Below are 20,607 nucleotides of genomic sequence, written 5' to 3' on the forward strand. Positions count from 1 at the left end.
AGAGGGGAGGGGAAGCTTTTGTGAGTCTTTCATGCCCGCTATTTCCCCTGAGCTCACAGAGCCAACTCCCCCAAATCCCTCTGTGTGTGCTACCTCACAGCTGCATTGTAGCACTGGGAAGTGGCATAAGCTCTATGAAGGTTACATGGACAGCCCAGGAGCAGCTAAGCCAAGAGTAATGGGATGAAAATAAGAAAAGGGAAAAAACATACCGTGGGCTCAATATTCACAAGTTTCCTCACAACAAGATCCGTCTGCAGAAATATCTCCCCAAGGGAAGCAGCGGAAGCCCCAGTGCTTGGGTCTTTGACAACTAGACTGACCACAGTACAGGAGAATATGCTGTAAGGAACAATCCTGTACTGGCCGGGGTGGACTGGATGATCTAATAGAACTTTTCCAGGTTCTGTGACACAATCGCTCAGAGCACTAAGGACGGAGTCATCCAGCTCAGTCAGTGATCCTATGTATCCAGGGACCTGCCCTCCCCTAGTTAATCTCACCTTGATGGTAAATCCTTTGCTTGTCAACTTGTTCAAGAATTCCTCCCTCTTATCCTTCTTGCTGCCAGGCTTGTGGTTGTCACATACTAGGATGAAGTCCCACTTCATCTGGTTCTGGCCAAAGGAAACAGCCCAATAAAATCAGCTAGAGGTGACATTGCAAGGGATATTCTTACAGCTTCCTGTGTGTGTGCAGAGGCCGGATTCTATCTCATCAGGCCAGTCTATAGGGCCCCTAGGATTCCTTCCCAGCGGGAAAAGGGTGAAGGCTTGTGGGGAGACTCCCATTGTTGCTGGGAGTACTGGTTACTCTCTGTCCACAAAATCAGAGTGGGGATATTAGGATGGGGACGGTCTCCCAGTGGGCTAGAGAGGATGCCCTGGGGACTTTCTCAGCACTAGTTGAATGGGGAGGGAGAGGCAGTCAGACTGTGGTGTGGATCTACAATTTGATGTCACGTGGGGCAGTGGTGAGCTCACACAATAGCTTGAATGTAAGAGCTGCTGCAGCACTGGACAGGAGGATTACAACTCACCGGGACCAAGGACTCCGTCTCTTCTGACTTCCTGGAGGTCTTTTCCCTTAGCTCAGTTTCATCCTGTGGCGAGAGGAAGAGAATGAAAAAGGAGAGGGCAGTAGCATCATCACACACATGTTCCTAGTGTCCTAACCCACACTCTGGGAACGCAGGAAACATGCCCATAACCAAGGTCTCATGGGTCAGAACCTGCATCCTCCTGCTTTAAGTAATGGGGGGAAGCTCTTAAATGAGAAGTGGAACCAGTTCCAGTTGGGAAGAGCAGGTGCCCAGGATTTCACGCCATATTATAGCTTAGAGAGGTCCCGCTTTACTGTTAAATACAAAAATAATAAGAAATCTTACCAAGGTAAAGAGTCTTTCATCCCCAAGGACTTTGCAGACTACACAAAAAGTTTACCCCTAACTGTTTCTGAAAAGCAGCCACCACAGGAAGTGGAAGAGAGAAGCTGTTTAAGAGCACCCAGCAACATGACACGCTAGGTTACGGCAGAAAATGAAAAATAAATCATGCATCCAAACTGCAGCTCTAGAGAAAATTCTAGCTGGGAAATATTTCAGGGATATGGCAGGAAGTATAAGCAAGGTGACAGGAAGCCACATCTCAGAGATAGGAAGAGATTGTGATTGAACTGCAGGAAAAAAGGATCAGGAGGAGAGATTGAGGAGCTGATTGCACTGAGGTGCTATCTGAACACATGGGATCCAATTAAACTACATAGGAAGGAAGCAGAGAGGGAGGGAAAGGATCTATTTAAATTTCCTGGCTTTGCTTCTGGTTACTTGTTGGCTGACCTGGAGAAGAGAAAGCAGGGATAAGGGATGCAGGCAGGAGTTACAGATTGTTTAAGCAGGCAGAAGTGTATTAAGGTTCACCTTTGTGCATGCATTTTCAAATGATTAGTCATGCTGCTTAAAGTTCACTTCTCCTCCGAAACTGTTTGTGTAAGAAAGGTCAACAGATCTGCTTTCTCTGTGTATTTCATTCATGCCTGCTGGCTTTAGTTATGGCTGCTTCTTCCTTCAGTTAGCCCTGCACAGCTGACAAAGCTAAGAGAGAGGAGTGAGCTGGATTCTCTTCCTGCTTGTGTATCATCAAGAGAATTCCTTACCACTTTCCATGTGTGCAAAGAAAAACCCTTGGAAGCAAGGGGCTAAGCAGGTGTTGCTGGGGACACAATCTGAAGACAATCAGGTTGCACAGGTGTAACTGAGGATATAATTGACCTTAGAGGCTTGGCTTTAAGTGGCCTGCAGCAATGGGGGTGGGGAGTACTGACCATAAGTTGGGAGATAGAGGCTTCTGAATACTAGCTCTCTGTCACTGACTGTCATCTGGCCATGGGGGAGTCACTGCACATTTTCATCTCAGCTGGGGTGACAGTAATATTTTCTCACATTCAAACTATTTCACTAGGAGGGTGGTGAAGCACTGGAATGCGTTACCTAGGGAAGTGGTGGAGTCTCCTTCCTTGGAGGTTTTTAAGGCCTGGCTTGACAAAGCCCTGGCTGGGATGATTTAGCTGGGAACTGGTCCTGCTTTTGAGCAGGGGGTTGGACTAGATGACCTCTTGAGGTCCCTTCCAACTCTGATATTCTATGATTGTATGACATCACTAGAGTGGTCTGAGGATGAGTTAGCGGTTGCACTGAGCTTTTGAAGTGCAAAGCACTGCACAGAGGCTAAGTATTCTCGTATACTATAATGCCATGGGGGGGGAAGGGTTAGTTTCAGGGCAAGGTGACTAGTGCTAGAGACAGTCACTCACACTGTGCTCTGTCCTGTAGGCTTTACGTTTGTAACCTTCCTTAAGGACTGCAAGTGTACAGCATCTCTAGGGAAAATATAACCAGCTCCAGCGACTCCTAGTCAATAGTGTGATGATTAGCACATGCTGTGCATAAGCTGCCAGTGGCTCTTGCTTCTTGTGGCCTGAGATGTTTGTGAGTCTACATAGCCGGGAAAGAGAAAACCATGACCGATCATTATCAAACCCTTTGATAACCTTGAAAAGGCCAGCAGGGGTCCAGAGATGCAGCCCCTCCCGGGGCAACCTGGGAAAATCAGGAAAGGAACCTCCAGCTCCTTGGTTGGTGTAAATCAGCAGAGTTCTGTTAACTTCAACTGAACTATGCCAATTTATGCCAGCTGAGGATCTGGCCCCAGATGTCATCTAACAGCATGTGGCTCCCTGCACCAGTCAGTGTCTTGTAGTGCACCACGTTTGTTTTCCAGCACAGCCTCAGCCTGGTCGTTGCTGGGCAGACAGTTTAGATGGGAGTGTGGAAACACAGAGGCCAACCTTGGTTTGCCTGTGACAACGGGAAGCTTGGCTGCAATGTGTGTTTGAGTGGTGCTGCTCTTAGTACCTGGAAGGAAGAAGAAGAGTGCGTAGCCAGAGAATGGAATCTGTTTTCAGTCACGGCGGGAAGGTCATTGTAAATCTTTATGAAAGAACCGAGTGCAGCACAATCTAAGGCTCACGTGGCTCCTTTCTGATAAGGGGACAGGGCCAACCTTGGAGAAAATCTGTGATCACTTGTTCTGAAGAGGTGGGGCAAAATTCTCCTCTCAGATTTGCTGGGCTCCTGCATGCTGAGCTCCTGACATGCGCATCTACCGCTGGCTGCGGTATGGGGAGAGAAGAAATTCAAAGTGGACCTCTCAGTGATATGTGCAGCCTGGGTCAAAACCCATGAAAGTTAATGGAAAGAGTCTCATTGCCTCCAAGGGGCTTTGGATCCGCCCCATACGGAGGGCAGCACGCCCAGGCTGAGTACTGCCACATAGATCTGAGAGGAGAATTTTGCCCTCCATATACCAGATTTATCTAACGTCTGGTTATTTAAGCAAATCTTATGGATCCTTTTGGCGTATGGGAAAAATAGGAGTGGTGGTAAGACTCAAGGCCAAATCCTCAGGTACTGTAAATTGGCAAAGCTTCATGGATCTGTGCTTATTTACAGCAGGATATGACTGGGATTGGCCAGCCTTCAAGATGTAGGGCTAAAGAAGTGATTTGACACATTGTCCGTGATGTGCAGAAGGAAATCTGCAAACAAACTCCTGAGCACAGTGGCAGTTAATGCTCTCTTCTCACCGGTGAGTCCACAGCCCTGAGCAGCAAGAAAATCTTTGATGTTTATTTTAAATTGTGAAAGTGACAAGCAGGGGTAGCTGCACTATCCAGAGATCGAGCAGAACAGGCAGATTGCCTAGCGACTCCCATGCTTCAGCGTCCACATGAGTGTCTCCACACTCTGAAAGACACTGTGAAGTATTGACAAGTGACAGCACTAACATTATGCTTGGCAGAAAAAAAGGTATTTGCTCAGAGTCCTCTGCAGAATGATTCAGGTATACTTGGGTGTCACCATTCAAAGCCCTAATTAGGGATAGCAGGGGATGAATCCATTCAAAGGTAAACTAAATCCATCACCTTCATGCCTTCAAAGACAAAGTGCATTCAATTTATACTCAATCTTCTCGAAAGCAGTGTCACTTCTGGAAGTGTGCAGGAAATAGAAGAGGAGCAGATCAACCTAGATGGGCTACATGTTCAGTACATAATGCATGGCCAGTTTTTTACAGCTCTGTGGTATAGGGGTTCTTTACTGCACACATACTATCTCTGCAGCAAACCATAGCTTGTTTGATAGGGGTTTGGCTAAGGGGCTCTTAAAACTAGCAAGGGGCTCAAATGACAAAATTGCAATCTGCATTTCAAATGCTCCAAGGTTCAGCAGGGTTTAGATCTAGGGTTTTGGTTCCAGTGTGTATAAAGACAGGAGCCACTTGTGAAATTCAGATCTGGATTCAGAACCTCCCCCAGAAAGGTAAGGACTTAGGTCTGAACCAAAATCCCATCTCAGAGGTCTGACGCTGTTTCCGATGGGCCCTACAGTTATGTATGACACTGCGGGTCTAATTCTGCTCTCACCTGCACCACTGCAATCCCATTGGCCTCCATGTGATCACACCAATGTAAAGGAGAAGAATTTACCCCTTCCATGAACTACTGATACTTTCAGAAATGCTTCCACAAAAATCTGGGGACCAAACCCAGACGTGGTGTGAGCAAGCGCAACTCCATTGACGTCAGTGGAGCAGCCCCTGGCTCCTGCTTACATCTCTTGTTTATGCGGAGTTGCTCATTTGTCACAACATCAGGTTTGCTGAGGCAATGAAAGAGCAGCCAGAAACAAAGGCTTGAAGGGCTGAGGGAGCCATTTGGAATGGAAGTGCTGGTCCAATAGCAACGACTGCAGACTCAGCAGTGGAGAGCATCAGTCATAGACAGTTGCTCGCCATCACTGTCCACAGTCGTTAAACTGGGATGGCTTGTGACACATCCAGCAAATTAACGAGGCTCAGATTCAGGAGCTTCTGCTGGACTAATTACCGATCTGTATATGTGCTCTCGGGATGAATATTGGCCAGCAGATTTGTGACTCTCAGTCGGGATCCGTGTGCAAACAACTCAAGTTGCCAATGAATGACCTGGGATGTGTGACCTGGGATTACAGAACCATTTAAAACTGAAACCACACTGCTCAGATGAATGTGAGGGAGATTTCAGCAATACAAGCATTGGAGTTCCTCCCTTTATTCTGCATGAAACTTTCAGTTCCTTCCTTGTTAATGTCTCTAACTTCCTGGTCTTCCACTCAGTGATTGGAACTGGAATCTTACGTCACAACTTGCTTGCATAAGCAGCACTCAGCCCGTGTGCTAGAACCAGAAGAACTCGTCTGCCCACCGTGCCAACTGAGGCTGTGTGCCCTGTAACACAGCTGATGCTCTGGTGTTTGGGGAGTGGACAAGAGGGCGCTACCTGACTTTGACTACATGTGTGTGGGCCCCTGTATTTACTGGCTTCAAAGCCCAGACCTCCCTCCCCCCACCTCCTCCTGCCTTCCCACAGTGCTGGCAGGGAGCTCTTGGAGCCCGGAAATTGCCACTCCAGCCCTCCCTGAGGCCACACAGTGAATGAGCGGCACAGCTGGGAACAGAGTTGAGGCGTAGCTGGCATCCAAACCTCAGCTTTAACCCCTAGAAAATACAGGGGAGGGGTGCGAGGGGCTTTAAGCCCTGATCCTCAGGCTGCTCGGCACCAGTCTGGTTCCCATGATGCAAGTTATAGCAGCCTGAAGGCTGCTCCAGCTTGCACTGGCTGCCAATGGCCATTGGGATTGCCAGGACATGCAGGAGCCCTAGCAACGTGCCTCTTCAGCCACAACCCTTGTGCCAGACAAGGGAGAAGGGTGGCATAGGAGCACTACAGAGTCTTCACACCATCTGAGGGTGCCCTGCTGCATCTGGCCTGCTGCCTCTCTAAGGCTCACCCGCTCTGGTTCCCTCCCAGGCCCTTCCTCTCAGCCTTATCTCTGTGAGACATATTCTGCTAAGATACCCCACTGTGGGGACCAGCATTTCAGCTGCACCAGTGGGTGCACAGATGAGGGGCTGGTCGCTATGGTGTGCTGGCCACCATGTGTCTAGATATGGTCTGAGCAGGGTTAGATAATAGAAAACTGCCTTGGCCTGTCTACAGTGGTGCTCTACATTTCTGCCACTGGTGCAGCTCTAGCAGGGACAGGAATGGTGAGCAATGTTAAGTGGAAAAAGGCTAGTGTAGCTGCCCCTCTGTCTCACTTCCTTTGCTCAGACTTCCCTCTCTGATTCCCTCTTTCCCCACCCTCCTTCTGGCTGTCTTTCTTCCACCGGCCCTCTCCTGAACTGCCTGAAGGCTATTTCAGTGGAATAGCCTAATCCATCCCCACACCCCTGGTTCCTGCTAGCACCACCCTAATCAGCTGCTGTGCATCTGCTTTTCTGGAGTCAGACCTGAATCGTGGCATCCCATGGCTCAGAGAACAGTTTTACATTAACAGAACTACACCAGAGAACTTCTCCAGGTCATTTACACTCCCGGTTAGGGCAGGCCCATGTTTCCCAGGCCTTACAAGCAGCTTAGAGTGGGAAATACCCCAGGCATCAGTTTCCTGCTAAAGTTAGTCAGTCTAGAAATAATCAACAAATAGCAAATAAAATACTATGTTCCCTATTGGGCTAACTCCAGCCGCATTGCCAACCGGAATAGATGGGCTGGGAATGGCCAGATATGGAGGGCTGTGGGAGGAATGCTTGCCCTTGGGGCCGGAGCTGTTCCACAGCTCCAACCCTAATGGTTGGTGCAGTGTGCCTTGTCTCCAACACGCCCCCTCCAGAGTGGAGAGGACCCAACAATCCTCCCTTTGACAGATCTTGCCCTCCCCAAATCTATCCAGGCCCTGCTCCATTTAACACACACTTTCTGCATGTTGCTGTATGGAGAGTGTTCATTAGGGTTTCCACAGCAACAATAATTTGCACACATTGCAAATATGCATATTCAACAGGCATTACAGATAACTCCATATCCAGCAGAGCTGGTTGAATAATGACAAAAATGTATTCACAAATCAATGAATCCCAGATTGCTGAAAACAATTCACTAATACTGTACCTGATCCTCTCTGGAACTGGCTGATTAGTAGGAAAAACTTTTTCCCAGCTCCTCCCGTCCCAGCCAAGTTGTGCTTAGCACAAGACCAAGGCAAATACAAAGATGGCTTTAAGCCCCAGATACTGGGGCTGTCCTGCACCAGCCTGGATCTCCAGCACAAGTCAGAGCAGCCTTCAAGTTGCTCTAGCTTGCCCTGGTTGGCTAAGGGGCCATTGTAATCCTTCCCCTGGACTCCGTCTCCTGCACTAGGGGACCAGAACCAGGACAAGCTACCACACCACCAGGTATACTCTTTGCACAGGGGAATCCTCAAGGAGTTGGTTAAACTAAGTCTAGGGGTGCTTTGTGCAGCTAGAACAGCGCAAGGCAGCCAGAGCGGGACCAAGGATTTGGCCCTATGTGCAGTCGAAGAGGCTGTGGCAATCATAACTCTGAATTGGCTATGATCTGTGTAAAATGTCAGCCTTAATTCTTGCCTTTAACAGAAGCTGTTGTGTCTCTTTCCTGCCCCATTTTAGGGCCCTAACAAATTCATAGCCATGAAAAAACGTGTCACGGACTGTGAAATCTGGTCTCCTCCCGTGAAATCTGGCCTTTTGTGTGCTTTTACCATACACTATACAGATTTCACAGGGGAGACCAGCGTTTCTCAAACTGGGGGTCCTGGGGAGTTGCAGGGGGGTCACAAGATTATTTTAGGGGGGTCACAGTATTGCCACCCTTACTTCTGCGCTGCCTTCAGAGCTGGGCAGCCGGATAGCGGTCACTGTTGGCTGGGCGCGCAGCTCTGAAGGCAGCGCCCCATCAAGAGCAGCGCAGAAGCAAGGGTGGCAATACCATACCATGCCATCCTTACTTCTGCACTGCTGCTGACGGCAGCTCTGCCTTCAGAGCTGGGCTCCCGGCCAACAGCTGCTGCTCTCCGACTGCCCAGCTCTGAAGGCAGCACCTCTGCCAGCAGCAGCACAGAAGTAAGAGTAGCAGTACTGCCCCCCCCCAAAAAAACCCCAACCCCCCCCCCCCCCCACACACACACACACAACTCCTTTTTGGGTCAGGACCCCTACCATTACAACACTGTGATATTTCAGCTTTAAATAGCTGAAATCATGAAATTTACTATTTTTAAAATCCCATGACTGTGAAATTGACCAAAATTAACCCTAAATTTGGTAAGGCCCTACCCATATTGGAAGAGCAGCTAATCAGCTCCACCACCTGCGAGAAGGTGAGGACATATGTAATCCCCCTACCTCACTGTTAGCTTTAACCTGCACAAGCCCCATCTGCAGAATCCTGAAATATCATTCTCCTCCAAGGATGAACCCTCACACATGGGCTAGCATGTACTACATCTACATTATCTCTAGCACATCTACCACTGGCCTTCAGAGGATGCTCAGCCGGCTCCATCACCTTGCTATAGGCCACAGAGCTCCATGGGACTGCTCACACTACACTGATAAGGGCTATTCACGTGAGTGAAGTCTATAGGATTATTAGGTCCCATTTATTTTTCTTCTTTACATTCAGGATGGTTTACAGCTGTTTTGGTACCTGAATGTCACAATGAAAATTAATGTCTCTGATCTTTAAGAATCATTTGCAACAAACAGCTTATCACCACACCTCCACTCAGCCTCAAGAAATTCCAAACTCTGAGGAAACTTCAACTGAATTGGCACATAATACATTTGTATATTTCCCATTCATTCGTCTTCTTGCTTCCAAGAGTCTTTTTGGATTAAGAAAAATGCCAGATCTTTCTTTCTTTCTTTCTTTCTTTCTTTCTTTCTTTCTTTCTTTCAGAAACAAAACATCTAACTTCTCCTTTTAGCTCAGTGAACCGTTCCCCCTCACCTTAGTGTGTTTCAGCAGGTTCATAAAAGCTCAAGGGCCAGATCATCAGCTGTTGTAAATGGGTGACTCTCCACAGAAGTCAGCAGAGACCTGCCCTGAAGAGCTGAGCCCAAGTTTCAATAAAATGTATTTCTCTAGAGGCTAATGGTTGCTTCCCATCCCTCCTTTCTTTCTTCGATTCCCCCTCCCCCCAGCAAACCGAAGTCCACATCATTTGAACATAAGCGGAGCCTGTAAGCAAAACTGCTCGGCACCGCTGGGGAGCTAGATCTCCCAACAGCTCCGGGCAGATGCCCTGGGAAACCGTGAAACTACCACGAAACAGAGTGACTTCCCTGAGTCAGTTTCGCAGGGCGAACCGCGCCACGCGCCGGGACGGGGAACTCCGTTTGCGGGATGCGTTCCCAGAGCGGACCGCGTTGCTGCGGGGGGGTCTGAAGCTGGATTGAGAATCGAATCGGACTTTACAAGGTCCAGAGACTTTGAACAACAGGCGCCGAGCGGTTTCTCCGGCTTACCTGCATGGTGGCGAGCCCGGAGCAGAACCAGTCTCGCGCTCTCCCGAGATCGGGACCGGGGCCGTGCGGACCCCGAGGCAGCTCGCGGAGCCCGGGCGGCAGGAGGGAACAGCGGGCTGTGCTCCGTGTCCCTTTCTCTGGCTCAGCGGTTTCCCACGGGCTCCGCTGCAGCGCCAGGCTCTCCCTCCTCCCGGGCTGGGAAGCAGCCTCCCGCGGCGCGGCGAGGTCTGAGACAGGAAGGGAGCTGTCCTCTCCCGCACCCGCCGGGGGCGTGAGGCTGGGGAGTGGCAAGGCCCTACCGCCGCTAGTCAGCAGCCTGTGGCTGCCCTAGGGAGCCGGGTGCTCAGGGTCCCACCCACCACTTCCAACGGGAGAGCCTTGTGTCTTGGGGGAGGATGATTTTCCTGTGTGCTGAGCACCCAGCGCCCAGACCCCCCCCCCCCCCCCCCCCCCACACACACACACTTCAGTGGCAGCAGGGAGGGCTCAGCCCTTGGGAGAACCTGACTCCAGGCGTCAAGCCTTAGCCCTGCTGAGGTCAAGGAGCGTTTTGCCATTGATTTCCTTGGGGCCAGGATTTCACCCACGCCTCTCCAGTTGGGCACCCACAGTCAGCAGCCAGGTTTGCTGAAGGTTGGCCCTGCTGTCATGAAGGGGAGCAGGCACTGGCCAGAGGAGCGTGGCCCTCATCCCCTCCATTCCAGCCTGTCCCATTTTGTTCCTCTGGGACTGGATTAGTAGCCACCATTCTGCCCTAAACCTCCTAGTCCTGGTCCTTGGCTTCCTCCTTTCCTCTGTCTCCCGCCCTGTGCTCTTCCCCTGCTTCCTTCTGTCCCTCCCTGCCTCCCTAGGCCTTGCTGTAGCTTTTCCTCTGGATTTTCAGTGGCTGTTTCACCTCATTCAGAGGATCAGAGAAATGTAGGACTGGAAGGGACCTCAATAGGTCATCCGGTCCAATCACCAGCACTACTGAGCTGTGGTGCAAGTGAATTACCTAGAAAGACCATCCCTGACAGGTGTTTTTCTAACCTGTTCTTACAAACCTCCAATGATGGAGATTCGACAACCTCCCTAGGCAATTTATTCTAGTGCTTAACCACCCTAACAGGAAGTTTTTCCAACCTAACTCGTCCTTGCTGCAACCTGACTCGCCCTTGCTGCAATTTAAGCCCATTGCTCCTTGTCCGATCCTCAGAGGTTAAGGAGAATAATTTTTCTCCCTCCTTCTTGTAACAACCTGTGTTCCTGAAAAAAATATTTTGAGTATTTAGAGTGTATGGCACCGTGTCCAAGGTGTGCCATCTGAAATACAGGGTGGTGATTGGGTGGCAGAGAGGGCCTGAGAGCCTTTTAGGGGCCCGGTGAGTCAGGGGAGGGTGGTTTTTGGAAGACTTCTCTCACTCTGGCCACCCACTAGTTCACATAATTCTCATTCCCACATGCACATTCACATATATACGGGTGGAAATATTATACTAGATATCTGTTCAACCTGATCCTTGGGTTATAGCTCTTGTGGTTAGCACCATGTCAGAGATGCAGAACTATTCTGCTGACTCAGCCTGGCTGCCAGATGAGGTGAATCCTATTACTGTAGTTCCAAGCCAAAAGAGTTTGAAGCCATCTGCATCTATGATGCAGAGAACAAAAGGGTGAGGATCACAGGGATCACCCCAGAACCAGCCAAGCCCAGGAGGAAGCTTAGGCTGAGGTATATGTTACTTTTTATTTAAGTTAGCAAGAAAGACAAAGGCTAGGAAGGGGCATATTTGCATGCTGTGTTTGGAGCAGGGTGGAATGGGTGAAGAAGAATGAGTAGCTTTGAAATGTACACACCACACTCTCATACCTCTCACCATGTGTAAGTGTTTTCTGAGTTTTAATTTTATTTTTTTACAGAGCAAGAACAAATCCCCATTCTACCTGGCTACAGCACAAGATTTCAGTCACCTCAGTATCCTCCTATCTGGATTCCCTTATGTTGTTCCAAAACCTACACAAGCTCTCTGAGAGGCGGTAGCAAGTTTGACAGAAGAATTCTTCCATTGAACTAGCTGTGTCTACATCAGGGGTTAGGTCAAGCTAACTATGGTGAGCAGTGCACAAAATTTTCCCAACCCTGAGCGCTGTAGCTAAGTCAATCTAATTTTTTTAGTGTAGACCAGGCCTAAGAAATGTTGGGGATTTCTAGATGCACGCTGGCTTGTGAGACAGCCAGGACTTACAGAGCCTGACTCTACACTCAATAAAGTCAATTTCATTCAATAACTTTGCCAAATGCTTTTAACAGGATCAGGCCCACAAGTCTGAAAAGAGAAGAGTTCCAGATTTCCTGCTTTGTGTATAGTCAGTTAAGCAGGAGCTTATCTTCCAAGAAGCTATCTGTGGGGATTGAAGGGAGTGAAAGCTTTATTGTGTGTAACCACAGAATAGCAGCAGGGTTATAGGATGAAGGTGTGTGTGTGTGTTTGCACAGTTTTGGACAGCTGATAAAGAACAGGACAGCAGTTTCACTTGGTAGGAAGGATCATGTTTCCCTTTACATCAGAAGAACAAAATCCAGGTGTGTCTTAAATGCCTTTAAGCTGTCTTGGTGCACCATCGTTGTCAGATGGAGGTGAAGTGGGATGATGCCATCTCTTCCCAACTGATCCATGTAGCTTCTGAGTTTTTGGAGCTGTTACTGGAAGCAATATCTCCCATAGCTTCCAGCGAGAAGGTAAACATTTTTTTCCTTCTTTAAGTCTGGAGGAATTTGGAGCTTATGAAAGTGGCACTGAACAGGCAGGTTTCTTTCTTTTCACAGCTACTCCAGCAGTCAACGTGACAAATTACAATGATGGTGCTCTTCTTTCATGTCCAACATGCCAGGCACAAACTGCCACCTGCATTATCCACAACACTCAGTCTGCTGGATTCCCTACTCCTCACGTGCACAGTCTAGTGCAGAAGTTGGCAGTGGTCGGAAGACAGAGTTTAGCGGGAGATAGCCCTTAGGGAGGAGAAGGACCTTTCAGTGTCTTGGTGAAGATCTGGGTTTGATCTGGCTGAGTGCTGAGTGTTCTGGAGCCATAGTTCACACATGCATGGAAGTGTTTGATGAACAACAAGGCTCTCCACCAATGATCTCCCAGGGTTCTAAATGAAAGAAGGCTGCACGGCACATGCATGCATCGTGGATTTAGGATGGCACTCAAATATTTAATGAGCTGCCCTCAATCCACAGGAACGTCACAGGAAAGTAATTAAAATTACACCCCTTCCTGCACATATGAGCCGAGTGGCAAGAGAGGAAGATTAGCCTATGGAAAAGGGGAACTGAGAGCAACTATAGCTCAAATGGTTTCCTGGTGCAAGAGAGGGCCGTTGGGTTGCGGGGGAACTAATTACACCTCCCTGATTATCACAATGTACAAGGTTAATCCTGAGGGCATTCTGCACCAAAAATTTAAGCATTCTGCACACATTATTTTAAAATTCTGCAAATTTTGTCAAAAAAAATGTGGAAGCTCCAGCATGGCACTGGGGAACACAGGCCACCGGCTGCACAGAGGCAGGAGATCACTGTGCAACTCCCCTATCCAGGACATGGATTCAGCAGTGAGGCTGCTCCCAATCCTGACATAGCGCAAGGACCGGGTCTGCCCCAGAAACACCACAGAGCCCTGCCCCTCTGCGCAAGGTGCACCGGGTGTGGGCAGGCAGGCTCAGCAAGGCAGGATCCAAGTGTGGAAGGGCTTAGTGTGGGGGGATTCAGGTGTGGGTTAAGAGGGTTCTATGTGGGGCAATCTGGGTGTGGGTGGCTCAGTGAGGGATCCGGGTGCAGGGGGAATCTGGATGCACAGGGGCTTGTTGGGGTGGGGGGGTTTCTGGGTGCAACGGTAATGTGACTCTGTAGGGGGGTCCAGGTGAAAGTGGTTGGGGCTCAGCAGGGAGGTCTGGGTGTAGGGGGCTCAGTGAGGGGTACAGATGCTGGGGGAATTGGGCTCAGTGGGGTTGGGATCCAGGTGCAGCAGGTTGGGGATCAGTAGGGGGGGCTCTGGGTGTGGGTGGCTCGTCGGGGTGGTCCAGCTACAGGTGGAGTGGGACTCGTCGGGGAGGGGGTCTGGGTGCAGGGGGGGGAATGAGGCTCGGTGGGAGGGTCTGGGTATGAGGGTGTCTGGATGCACAGGGGTTGGATGGAGGGGGGGGGAACAGCTCCCTGTACAGAGACTGCTTCTCGCCTCCTGCAGCTGAGGAGTGATGGGTGAAGGAAGAGCAGGGACGAGGGGGTAGTTTTAAGAGCTTCCTACAGCTGGGGGAGAAATCTGAGGGGGTGTCTGTCCTGGCCCCAGATGCCGGGCAGGGTAAGAGAAAAACCTGTCCTCCCCAGCCCAGCTGGGACTAGCAGCTGAGCCCGGCGCAGGGTAAGAGCCACCAGCCATGTCTTCCCCAGTCCCGCCCATGCTCCACAGTGATTTACCTCTCTGCTGGCTGCCCTGGGCACTCAAAACATACTTCTGGGGATAGTTGCTTGCAGAGGTGAAAGTAAGCCAGTCTGGTCCAGTACAGCGTACCAGCAAGAGCCAGTACACCGTGCCAGACTGGACTGGGTTCCGCAGCGGTGATTTAAAGGGCCCAGGGCTCCAGCCGCTGCCGGGAGTCCCGGGCCCTTTAACGCGCCACCGGAGCTCCGGCAGCTGGGCTCGGGTGGGGATTTAAAGGGCCCGGTGCTCTGGCTGCTGTGGGGAGCCCGGGCCCTTTAAATCACAGCCTGAGCTCTGGCAGCTGGGCTTGGGTGGGGATTTAAAGGGCCCGGTGCTCCGGCCACTGTGGGGATCCCTGGGCCCTTTAAAGCACTGCAGGAGCGCCGGCAGCTGGGCTCGCGCAGTGATTTAAAGAGCCTGGAGCGCTGCGGTGCTGGAGCCCCGGGCCCTTTAATTCACCCCGGGGCTCCCAGATGCCTCTGCAGCTGGTAGCTCCGGGGTGATTTAAAGGCCCTTGGGCTCCCAGCCACAGCTGGAGCATACTGGTAAGTTACTTTCACCCCTGGTCGCATGACTGCTTTTGTGGCTTCCCTTTGCTTCCCCATCAGAAAATCATTTTTCTGTGAGGAACATAAATTATGCGCATGCGCAGTGGCACAGAATCCCCCCAGGAGTAATAAGTTAGAGACATGTAGGGGCTACTCTAGTTCACACCAACTGGCTAAGGTCTGTTTAGCAGCTTTCACCCCATGGGAACTGGTGTAGTGCAGGCATGGCCTCCTCCACACCCTTTGCCCATGTGTGTGCGCGCATTGGGGCAGTTGGTATAGAAGCCAACTACATCACTTTATGCCAGCTGAGAGCTTTCCTACATGGGAAGAATTGTCAGCTAGCCAGACAGGGCCAGATTCTGCCGCTGTCTGAGTGGCACAAAGTGGGTGGAACAGGAGAAGCAACTTCACTTAATGATGTCAAACTACTGCTGTGAGTCTAATATTTCTTGGGCATGTTATTCTTAGTGTTTCTTAGCAGGTAGCGAAAATCCAATTAGAAAAGTGTGAATGAGGAACCTGGCCACAAACTTAGACCCTGACAACACAAAGTGTTAGCCCCAATATAAGGGACTGTCTTACATCGCCATCTAGTGTGTTCCAATGATAGTGCAACAGGAGCAGTTCTGTTTCAGAGAAGCAGGAGACTTTCTTTTCCTTTCTTTTGTTAATGTACTCATTAAGGGCCTGATTCTGCTCACTGAGGCCAACGACCATTTCTGTTGATTTTAATGGAAGTGGGAATAGGCCCTGCGTCTTGATATAATCACAGAGGGCTTAATCCTCACTTGGAGTATATTGATTTAGCTCCACCAAAGTCAATGGGGCTATGCTGATTATTTATACCAATTGAGAATCTGGACTAGCCTGTGAAAGATGTATACGATTACACAGTGCTGGGCAGTTAGAGGATTAAACAATTTCTAGAGGAAGAAGAAAGAATCCTTGCACTGCCCCATCCTAGCCCAAACTCTATTTGCAATTACAACAATGTAAATTGAGAGTAAATCCATTTAAATCAATAGACTTACTCCAAATTTACACCACTACAGAAAAGCTCTCCACACCCTTGACAAGCTGTGAAAAATATTTTGCATAAAATAAACAGACTCTAGTAATGAATTACCCTCAGATAATAATGTAATAACTAACCTTTCATTAATAAAGTTCCTGTTGCATTCAGCACACTCCGTGGAAAAAAAATGATTCAGGGTGCTTTTAGGACCTCTGCTTCTTTTTTCAGAAATGTGGTGGTTCTCATACATTGTAACTTCGGTCACTGGCATTTCTTGTACCAAGTGAAAGCTTCTTTATACCTTATTACTCTAGGGATAACCAGGAAAAGGGCAGTATTTCATATGCGGGGGGGGGGGGGGAGTTATGCAGTATTCAGAATTGCCATATTATGCGTAAAGTGGAATTGATTTTTCTGGATCAACAATGAGCATTAAGATATCATCCACTTACTGTAGAAGGTTATATTGTAACATTTTATTCAAAAGACACAATACATTTAAAATATCAGGGGGTGATCGTGTTAGTCTGTATCCACAAAAACATCAAGGAGTCCGATAGCACCCTAAAGACTAACAGATTTATTTGGGCATAAGCTTTTGTGGGTAAAAACCCCCACTTCAGATGCATGGAGTGAAAATTACAGATGCAGGCATTATTATACTGACACATGAAGAGAAGGGAGTTAACTCACCAGTGAAGAACCAGGGTTGACGGGGCCAATAGGGTGGATGTAGTCCACTCCCCATAATTGAGGAGGAGGTGTCAATTCCAGGAGAGGCAAAGTTGCTTTTGTAGTGAAGTTCATGGACTTTGCTAATAAAGAAAGCAAGGAAAACTGTGGCTATGCTGACTATGTTGGAGTTCATTTTACATACAGGTGAATGATTTAAAACACTTCTTGGAGTATGTGGTTTTAAGAAGAACAGGAGTACTTGTGGCACCTTAGAGACTAACAAATTTATTAGAGCATAAGCTTTCGTGGACTACAGCCCACTTCTTCGGATGCATATAGAATGGAACATATAATGAGGAGATATATATACACACATACAGAGAGCATAAACAGGTGGGAGTTGTCTTACCAACTCTGAGAGGCCAATTAATTAAGAGAAAAAAAAAAAAAAAAACTTTTGAAGTGATAATCAAGCTAGCCAAGTACAGACAGTGTGATAAGAAGTGTGAGAGTACTTACAAGGGGAGATAGTCAACGTTTGTACTGGCTCAGCCATTCCCAGTCCTTATTCAAACCGGAGTTGATTGTGTCTAGTTTGCATATCAATTCTAGCTCTGTAGTCTCTCTTTGGAGTCTGTTTTTGAAGTTTTTCTGTTGTAATATAGCCACCCGCAGGTCTGTCACTGAATGACCAGACAGGTTAAAGTGTTCTCCCACTGGTTTTTGAGTATTTTGATTCCTGATGTCAGATTTGTGTCCATTAATTCTTTTGCGTAGAGACTGTCCGGTTTGGCCAATGTACATGGCAGAGGGGCATTGCTGGCACATGATGGCATAGATCACATTGGTAGATGTGCAGGTGAACGAGCCCCTGATGGTATGGCTGATGTGATTAGGTCCTATGATGATGTCACTTGAATAGATATATGGACAGAGTTGGCATCGGGGTTTGTTACAAGGATAGGTTCCTGGGTTAGTGGTTTTGTTCAGTGATGTGTGGTTGCTGGTGAGTATTTGCTTTAGGTTGGGGGGTTGTCTGTAAGCGAGGACAGGTCTGTCTCCCAAGATCTGTGAGAGTAAAGGATCATCTTTCAGGATAGGTTGTAGATCTCTGATGATGCGCTGGAGAGGTTTTAGTTGGGGGCTGAAGGTGACAGCTAGTGGTGTTCTGTTATTTTCTTTGTTGGGCCTGTCTTGTAGGAGGTGACTTCTGGGTACTCGTCTGGCTCTGTCAATCTGTTTTTTCACTTCAGCAGGTGGGTATTGTAGTTTTAAGAATGCTTGATAGAGATCTTGTAGGTGCTTGTCTCTATCCGAGGGATTGGAGCAAATGCGGTTATATCTTAGAGCTTGGCTGTAGACAATGGATCGTGTGGTGTGTCCTGGATGGAAGCTGGAGGCATGTAGGTAAGTGTAGCGGTCAGTAGGTTTCCGGTATAGGGTGGTATTGATGTGACCATCACTTATTAGCACAGTAGTGTCCAGGAAATGGACCGCTTGTGTGGATTGATCTAGGCTGAGGTTGATGGTGGGATGGAAATTATTGAAATCATGGTGAAATTCCTCAAGGGCTTCTTTTCCATGGGTCCAGATGATGAAGATGTGGTTTTAAAGCAGCATCATTCAAACAGCCGCCCCAGAGCCAAATGCAGCTTGTTGTGTCACAACATTTCAGCACTTGTTAAAAACTGCTTATCATGTGCTGCCATCATGTGGCCATTTCATTCATTCAATGCCACAGATGTATTTCCCTTCTTTTTGCATGGCTTCCATTAATCCATTGGTTCTCAAACTTTTGTACTGGTGACCCCTTTCACATAGCAAGCCTCTGAGTGCGACCCCCCCATAAATTAAAAACACGTTTTTATATATTTAACACCATTATAAATGCTGGATGTAAAGCGGGGTTTGGGGTGGAGGCTGACAGCTTGTGACCCCCATATAATAACCTTGCCGACCCCCATCTGAGAACCCCTGCATTAGTCTAATCTCTTCCATATTGTGATCCAATGACATGGTATATGAAAAAAGTTTAAGGACCTCCTCCCATGTCACCATAAAGAAAATAAATTGTTTCAGGACTTCCCTCCTCACTAGCATGAAGACAGAGCGGTGGCAATCCACCTGTCCATGCTCTGCATGAGGTTCACGACCCCTAGGTTGAGAATCTGTACATTAGTCCCGTATTTGTATTTGCAGAGCTTTGAGGTCCTGATCCAAAGCTCACTGAATTTGATGAGTCTTTCTATTGATTTCAGTTGACGTTGAATCAGATCCTGAGTGAGGGCAACACACAGAACAATGATTAGGAAATTCCTGAGATGGTCTCAATGTACAGCTCCCCTGAAGGAGAACAATGCAGTGTGCAGAACAATGACTTTGGGGCAAACAGGGCCACGTTGCCCCATCTCTAGACACTTTAACTGGTGTATGCTCGAAATGGTGTATGGCCCGTCACTAAAGCAGCTGTGTTGTCCTAGTACTAATTAGGCTGTCTCATGTGCAAATTAAAACTGCTGGTAATGGTGCAAAATACCATCACAGCTGCTTTTTGTTGTTTTTACAAACCAGAATACACAATAGCCCTCATTAATGCTTCAGAGTACAGACTCTTCTGTCTGAAATACATGCATCATCTCATCCCTCACAACAGATAAGCAGCTTGGACCATAGTGTATCACCCACACTCTCCCACACTCCCGGAACTTATTAAAGGAACAGTATCCCAATTCCTCTTTCCCCAGTTTTCTCTCTTCCTTATCTCCATGGAGAGAATGAAAATGACAATTTTGTCTTCCTGCATTTCTCCTTCAACATGTTATCTGGCAAACACTGGCCTGCAGCTTGAGATTTTCTCCGATTTTACAAGCTAAACTTGTATTCCCCAAAGAGCTAATGATCTATTTGACAGCACAGGGATATTAACTCCAGTGGCCTGGCCAAATTACAATCTTGAGTAATTGTATTTAACCCAACTAAAAATTCCTCTTGCATTTCAATTAGATATGCTTTTCTCCTCCTCCTGTCCCGATGCCTCCCCACCACTGATTTGGTGCCCCCTCCCTTTTGTCATTGCAAATCACTGGCAACAGAATCAATGCATCGGGAAGGGAGGAGGAATTCCCCCAGCTTTTTAAATCTCCTGCCTGAATCAGTCTCGGGCCGTGGGCCCAGGCGGTTCGTGCGGTGCACAGATCAGGGCTGGGACAGGCCAGAGACACATTGCACAGGTGACCCAGGCAGGGCTAGGGGGACTAAGGCGGTTTACAATGGAGAGGCCTAGGGGGAAGCCATCTGGCAGCCAGCCATGGGGCAGAGCATCACGTGCCAGGCCCAGGTACATAGAGCAACCGCCCCCTGCCTCTGGGGCTCCGTTGCTGCGGGCCCGCGCCAACCACAGCCACGCCCCGGGAAACTGCGCCCCGCCCCCAACCAAACACCCAATCAGGAGAGGGTCCAGTCAGAGCCGCGTGCGCAGAAGACCCTGCTGTGACCTCCAACCAGGACAGAGAACAGAGGCGCACGAGCCTCAATTGGCGACCCAGAAACCAGCCTTCTCGGACTGCGCACGCGCAGTGAGAGCAGTCGCTGCGCGGGAGGCGGGGCTGACGTACGACGCACGTAGAGGCGGGTGGTGACTTACGTGCGCGGGGTCGAGGGGGCGCCCCTTGTGAGGTGGTGCGGGCCGATGGGGCCGGCCGAGCCGAGCGGGGGCGAGCACGGAGCCGCCTGAGCCCCGCTGGCCGGGGCGACGCTATGCGGCGCGGCGAGAGGAGAAGCCACGGCGGGGCGCTGAGCAAGGCCGCCCTGGAGGAGCAGCCCGACGGCGGGGTGATGGAGGCGCCCCCGGGCTCCCGCGGAGACTCGCCGCCCGCGGCCCCCGGCAGCGCCGCCCCCGGGCTCCGCCGCAGCACCGAGTCTGAGGTGTACGACGACGGCACCAACACCTTCTTCTGGTGAGAGACCGCTTC

General features: G+C 49.3%; 2 protein-coding genes across 3 annotated transcripts in view; one reads left to right on the forward strand and one right to left on the reverse strand.

Moving 5' to 3' along the window:
- Positions 1-10,137, reverse strand: part of ANO9 (anoctamin 9) — a 38,075-nt gene extending 27,938 nt beyond the window's left edge. For both annotated transcript variants that reach the window (XM_054027878.1, XM_054027879.1), the window contains exons 1-3: positions 9,930-10,137; positions 1,040-1,102; positions 504-617 (exon numbers count right to left, since the gene is read on the reverse strand). In XM_054027878.1, the coding sequence (XP_053883853.1) occupies positions 504-617; positions 1,040-1,102; positions 9,930-9,935 (183 nt within the window). In that variant the 5' untranslated portion in view covers positions 9,936-10,137. The remainder of the gene's footprint in view (positions 1-503; positions 618-1,039; positions 1,103-9,929) is intronic.
- Positions 10,138-20,259: 10,122 nt separating this feature from the next.
- PTDSS2 (phosphatidylserine synthase 2) overlaps positions 20,260-20,607 on the forward strand; it is a 73,170-nt gene continuing 72,822 nt past the window's right edge. Inside the window, exon 1 of the mRNA XM_054025198.1 lies at positions 20,260-20,592. Within this exon, the coding sequence (XP_053881173.1) occupies positions 20,393-20,592 (200 nt within the window). The 5' untranslated portion in view covers positions 20,260-20,392. The remainder of the gene's footprint in view (positions 20,593-20,607) is intronic.

The sequence above is a fragment of the Malaclemys terrapin genome, chromosome 4 (assembly GCF_027887155.1).
Source record: "Malaclemys terrapin pileata isolate rMalTer1 chromosome 4, rMalTer1.hap1, whole genome shotgun sequence".
Classification (NCBI taxonomy): domain Eukaryota; kingdom Metazoa; phylum Chordata; order Testudines; family Emydidae; genus Malaclemys; species Malaclemys terrapin.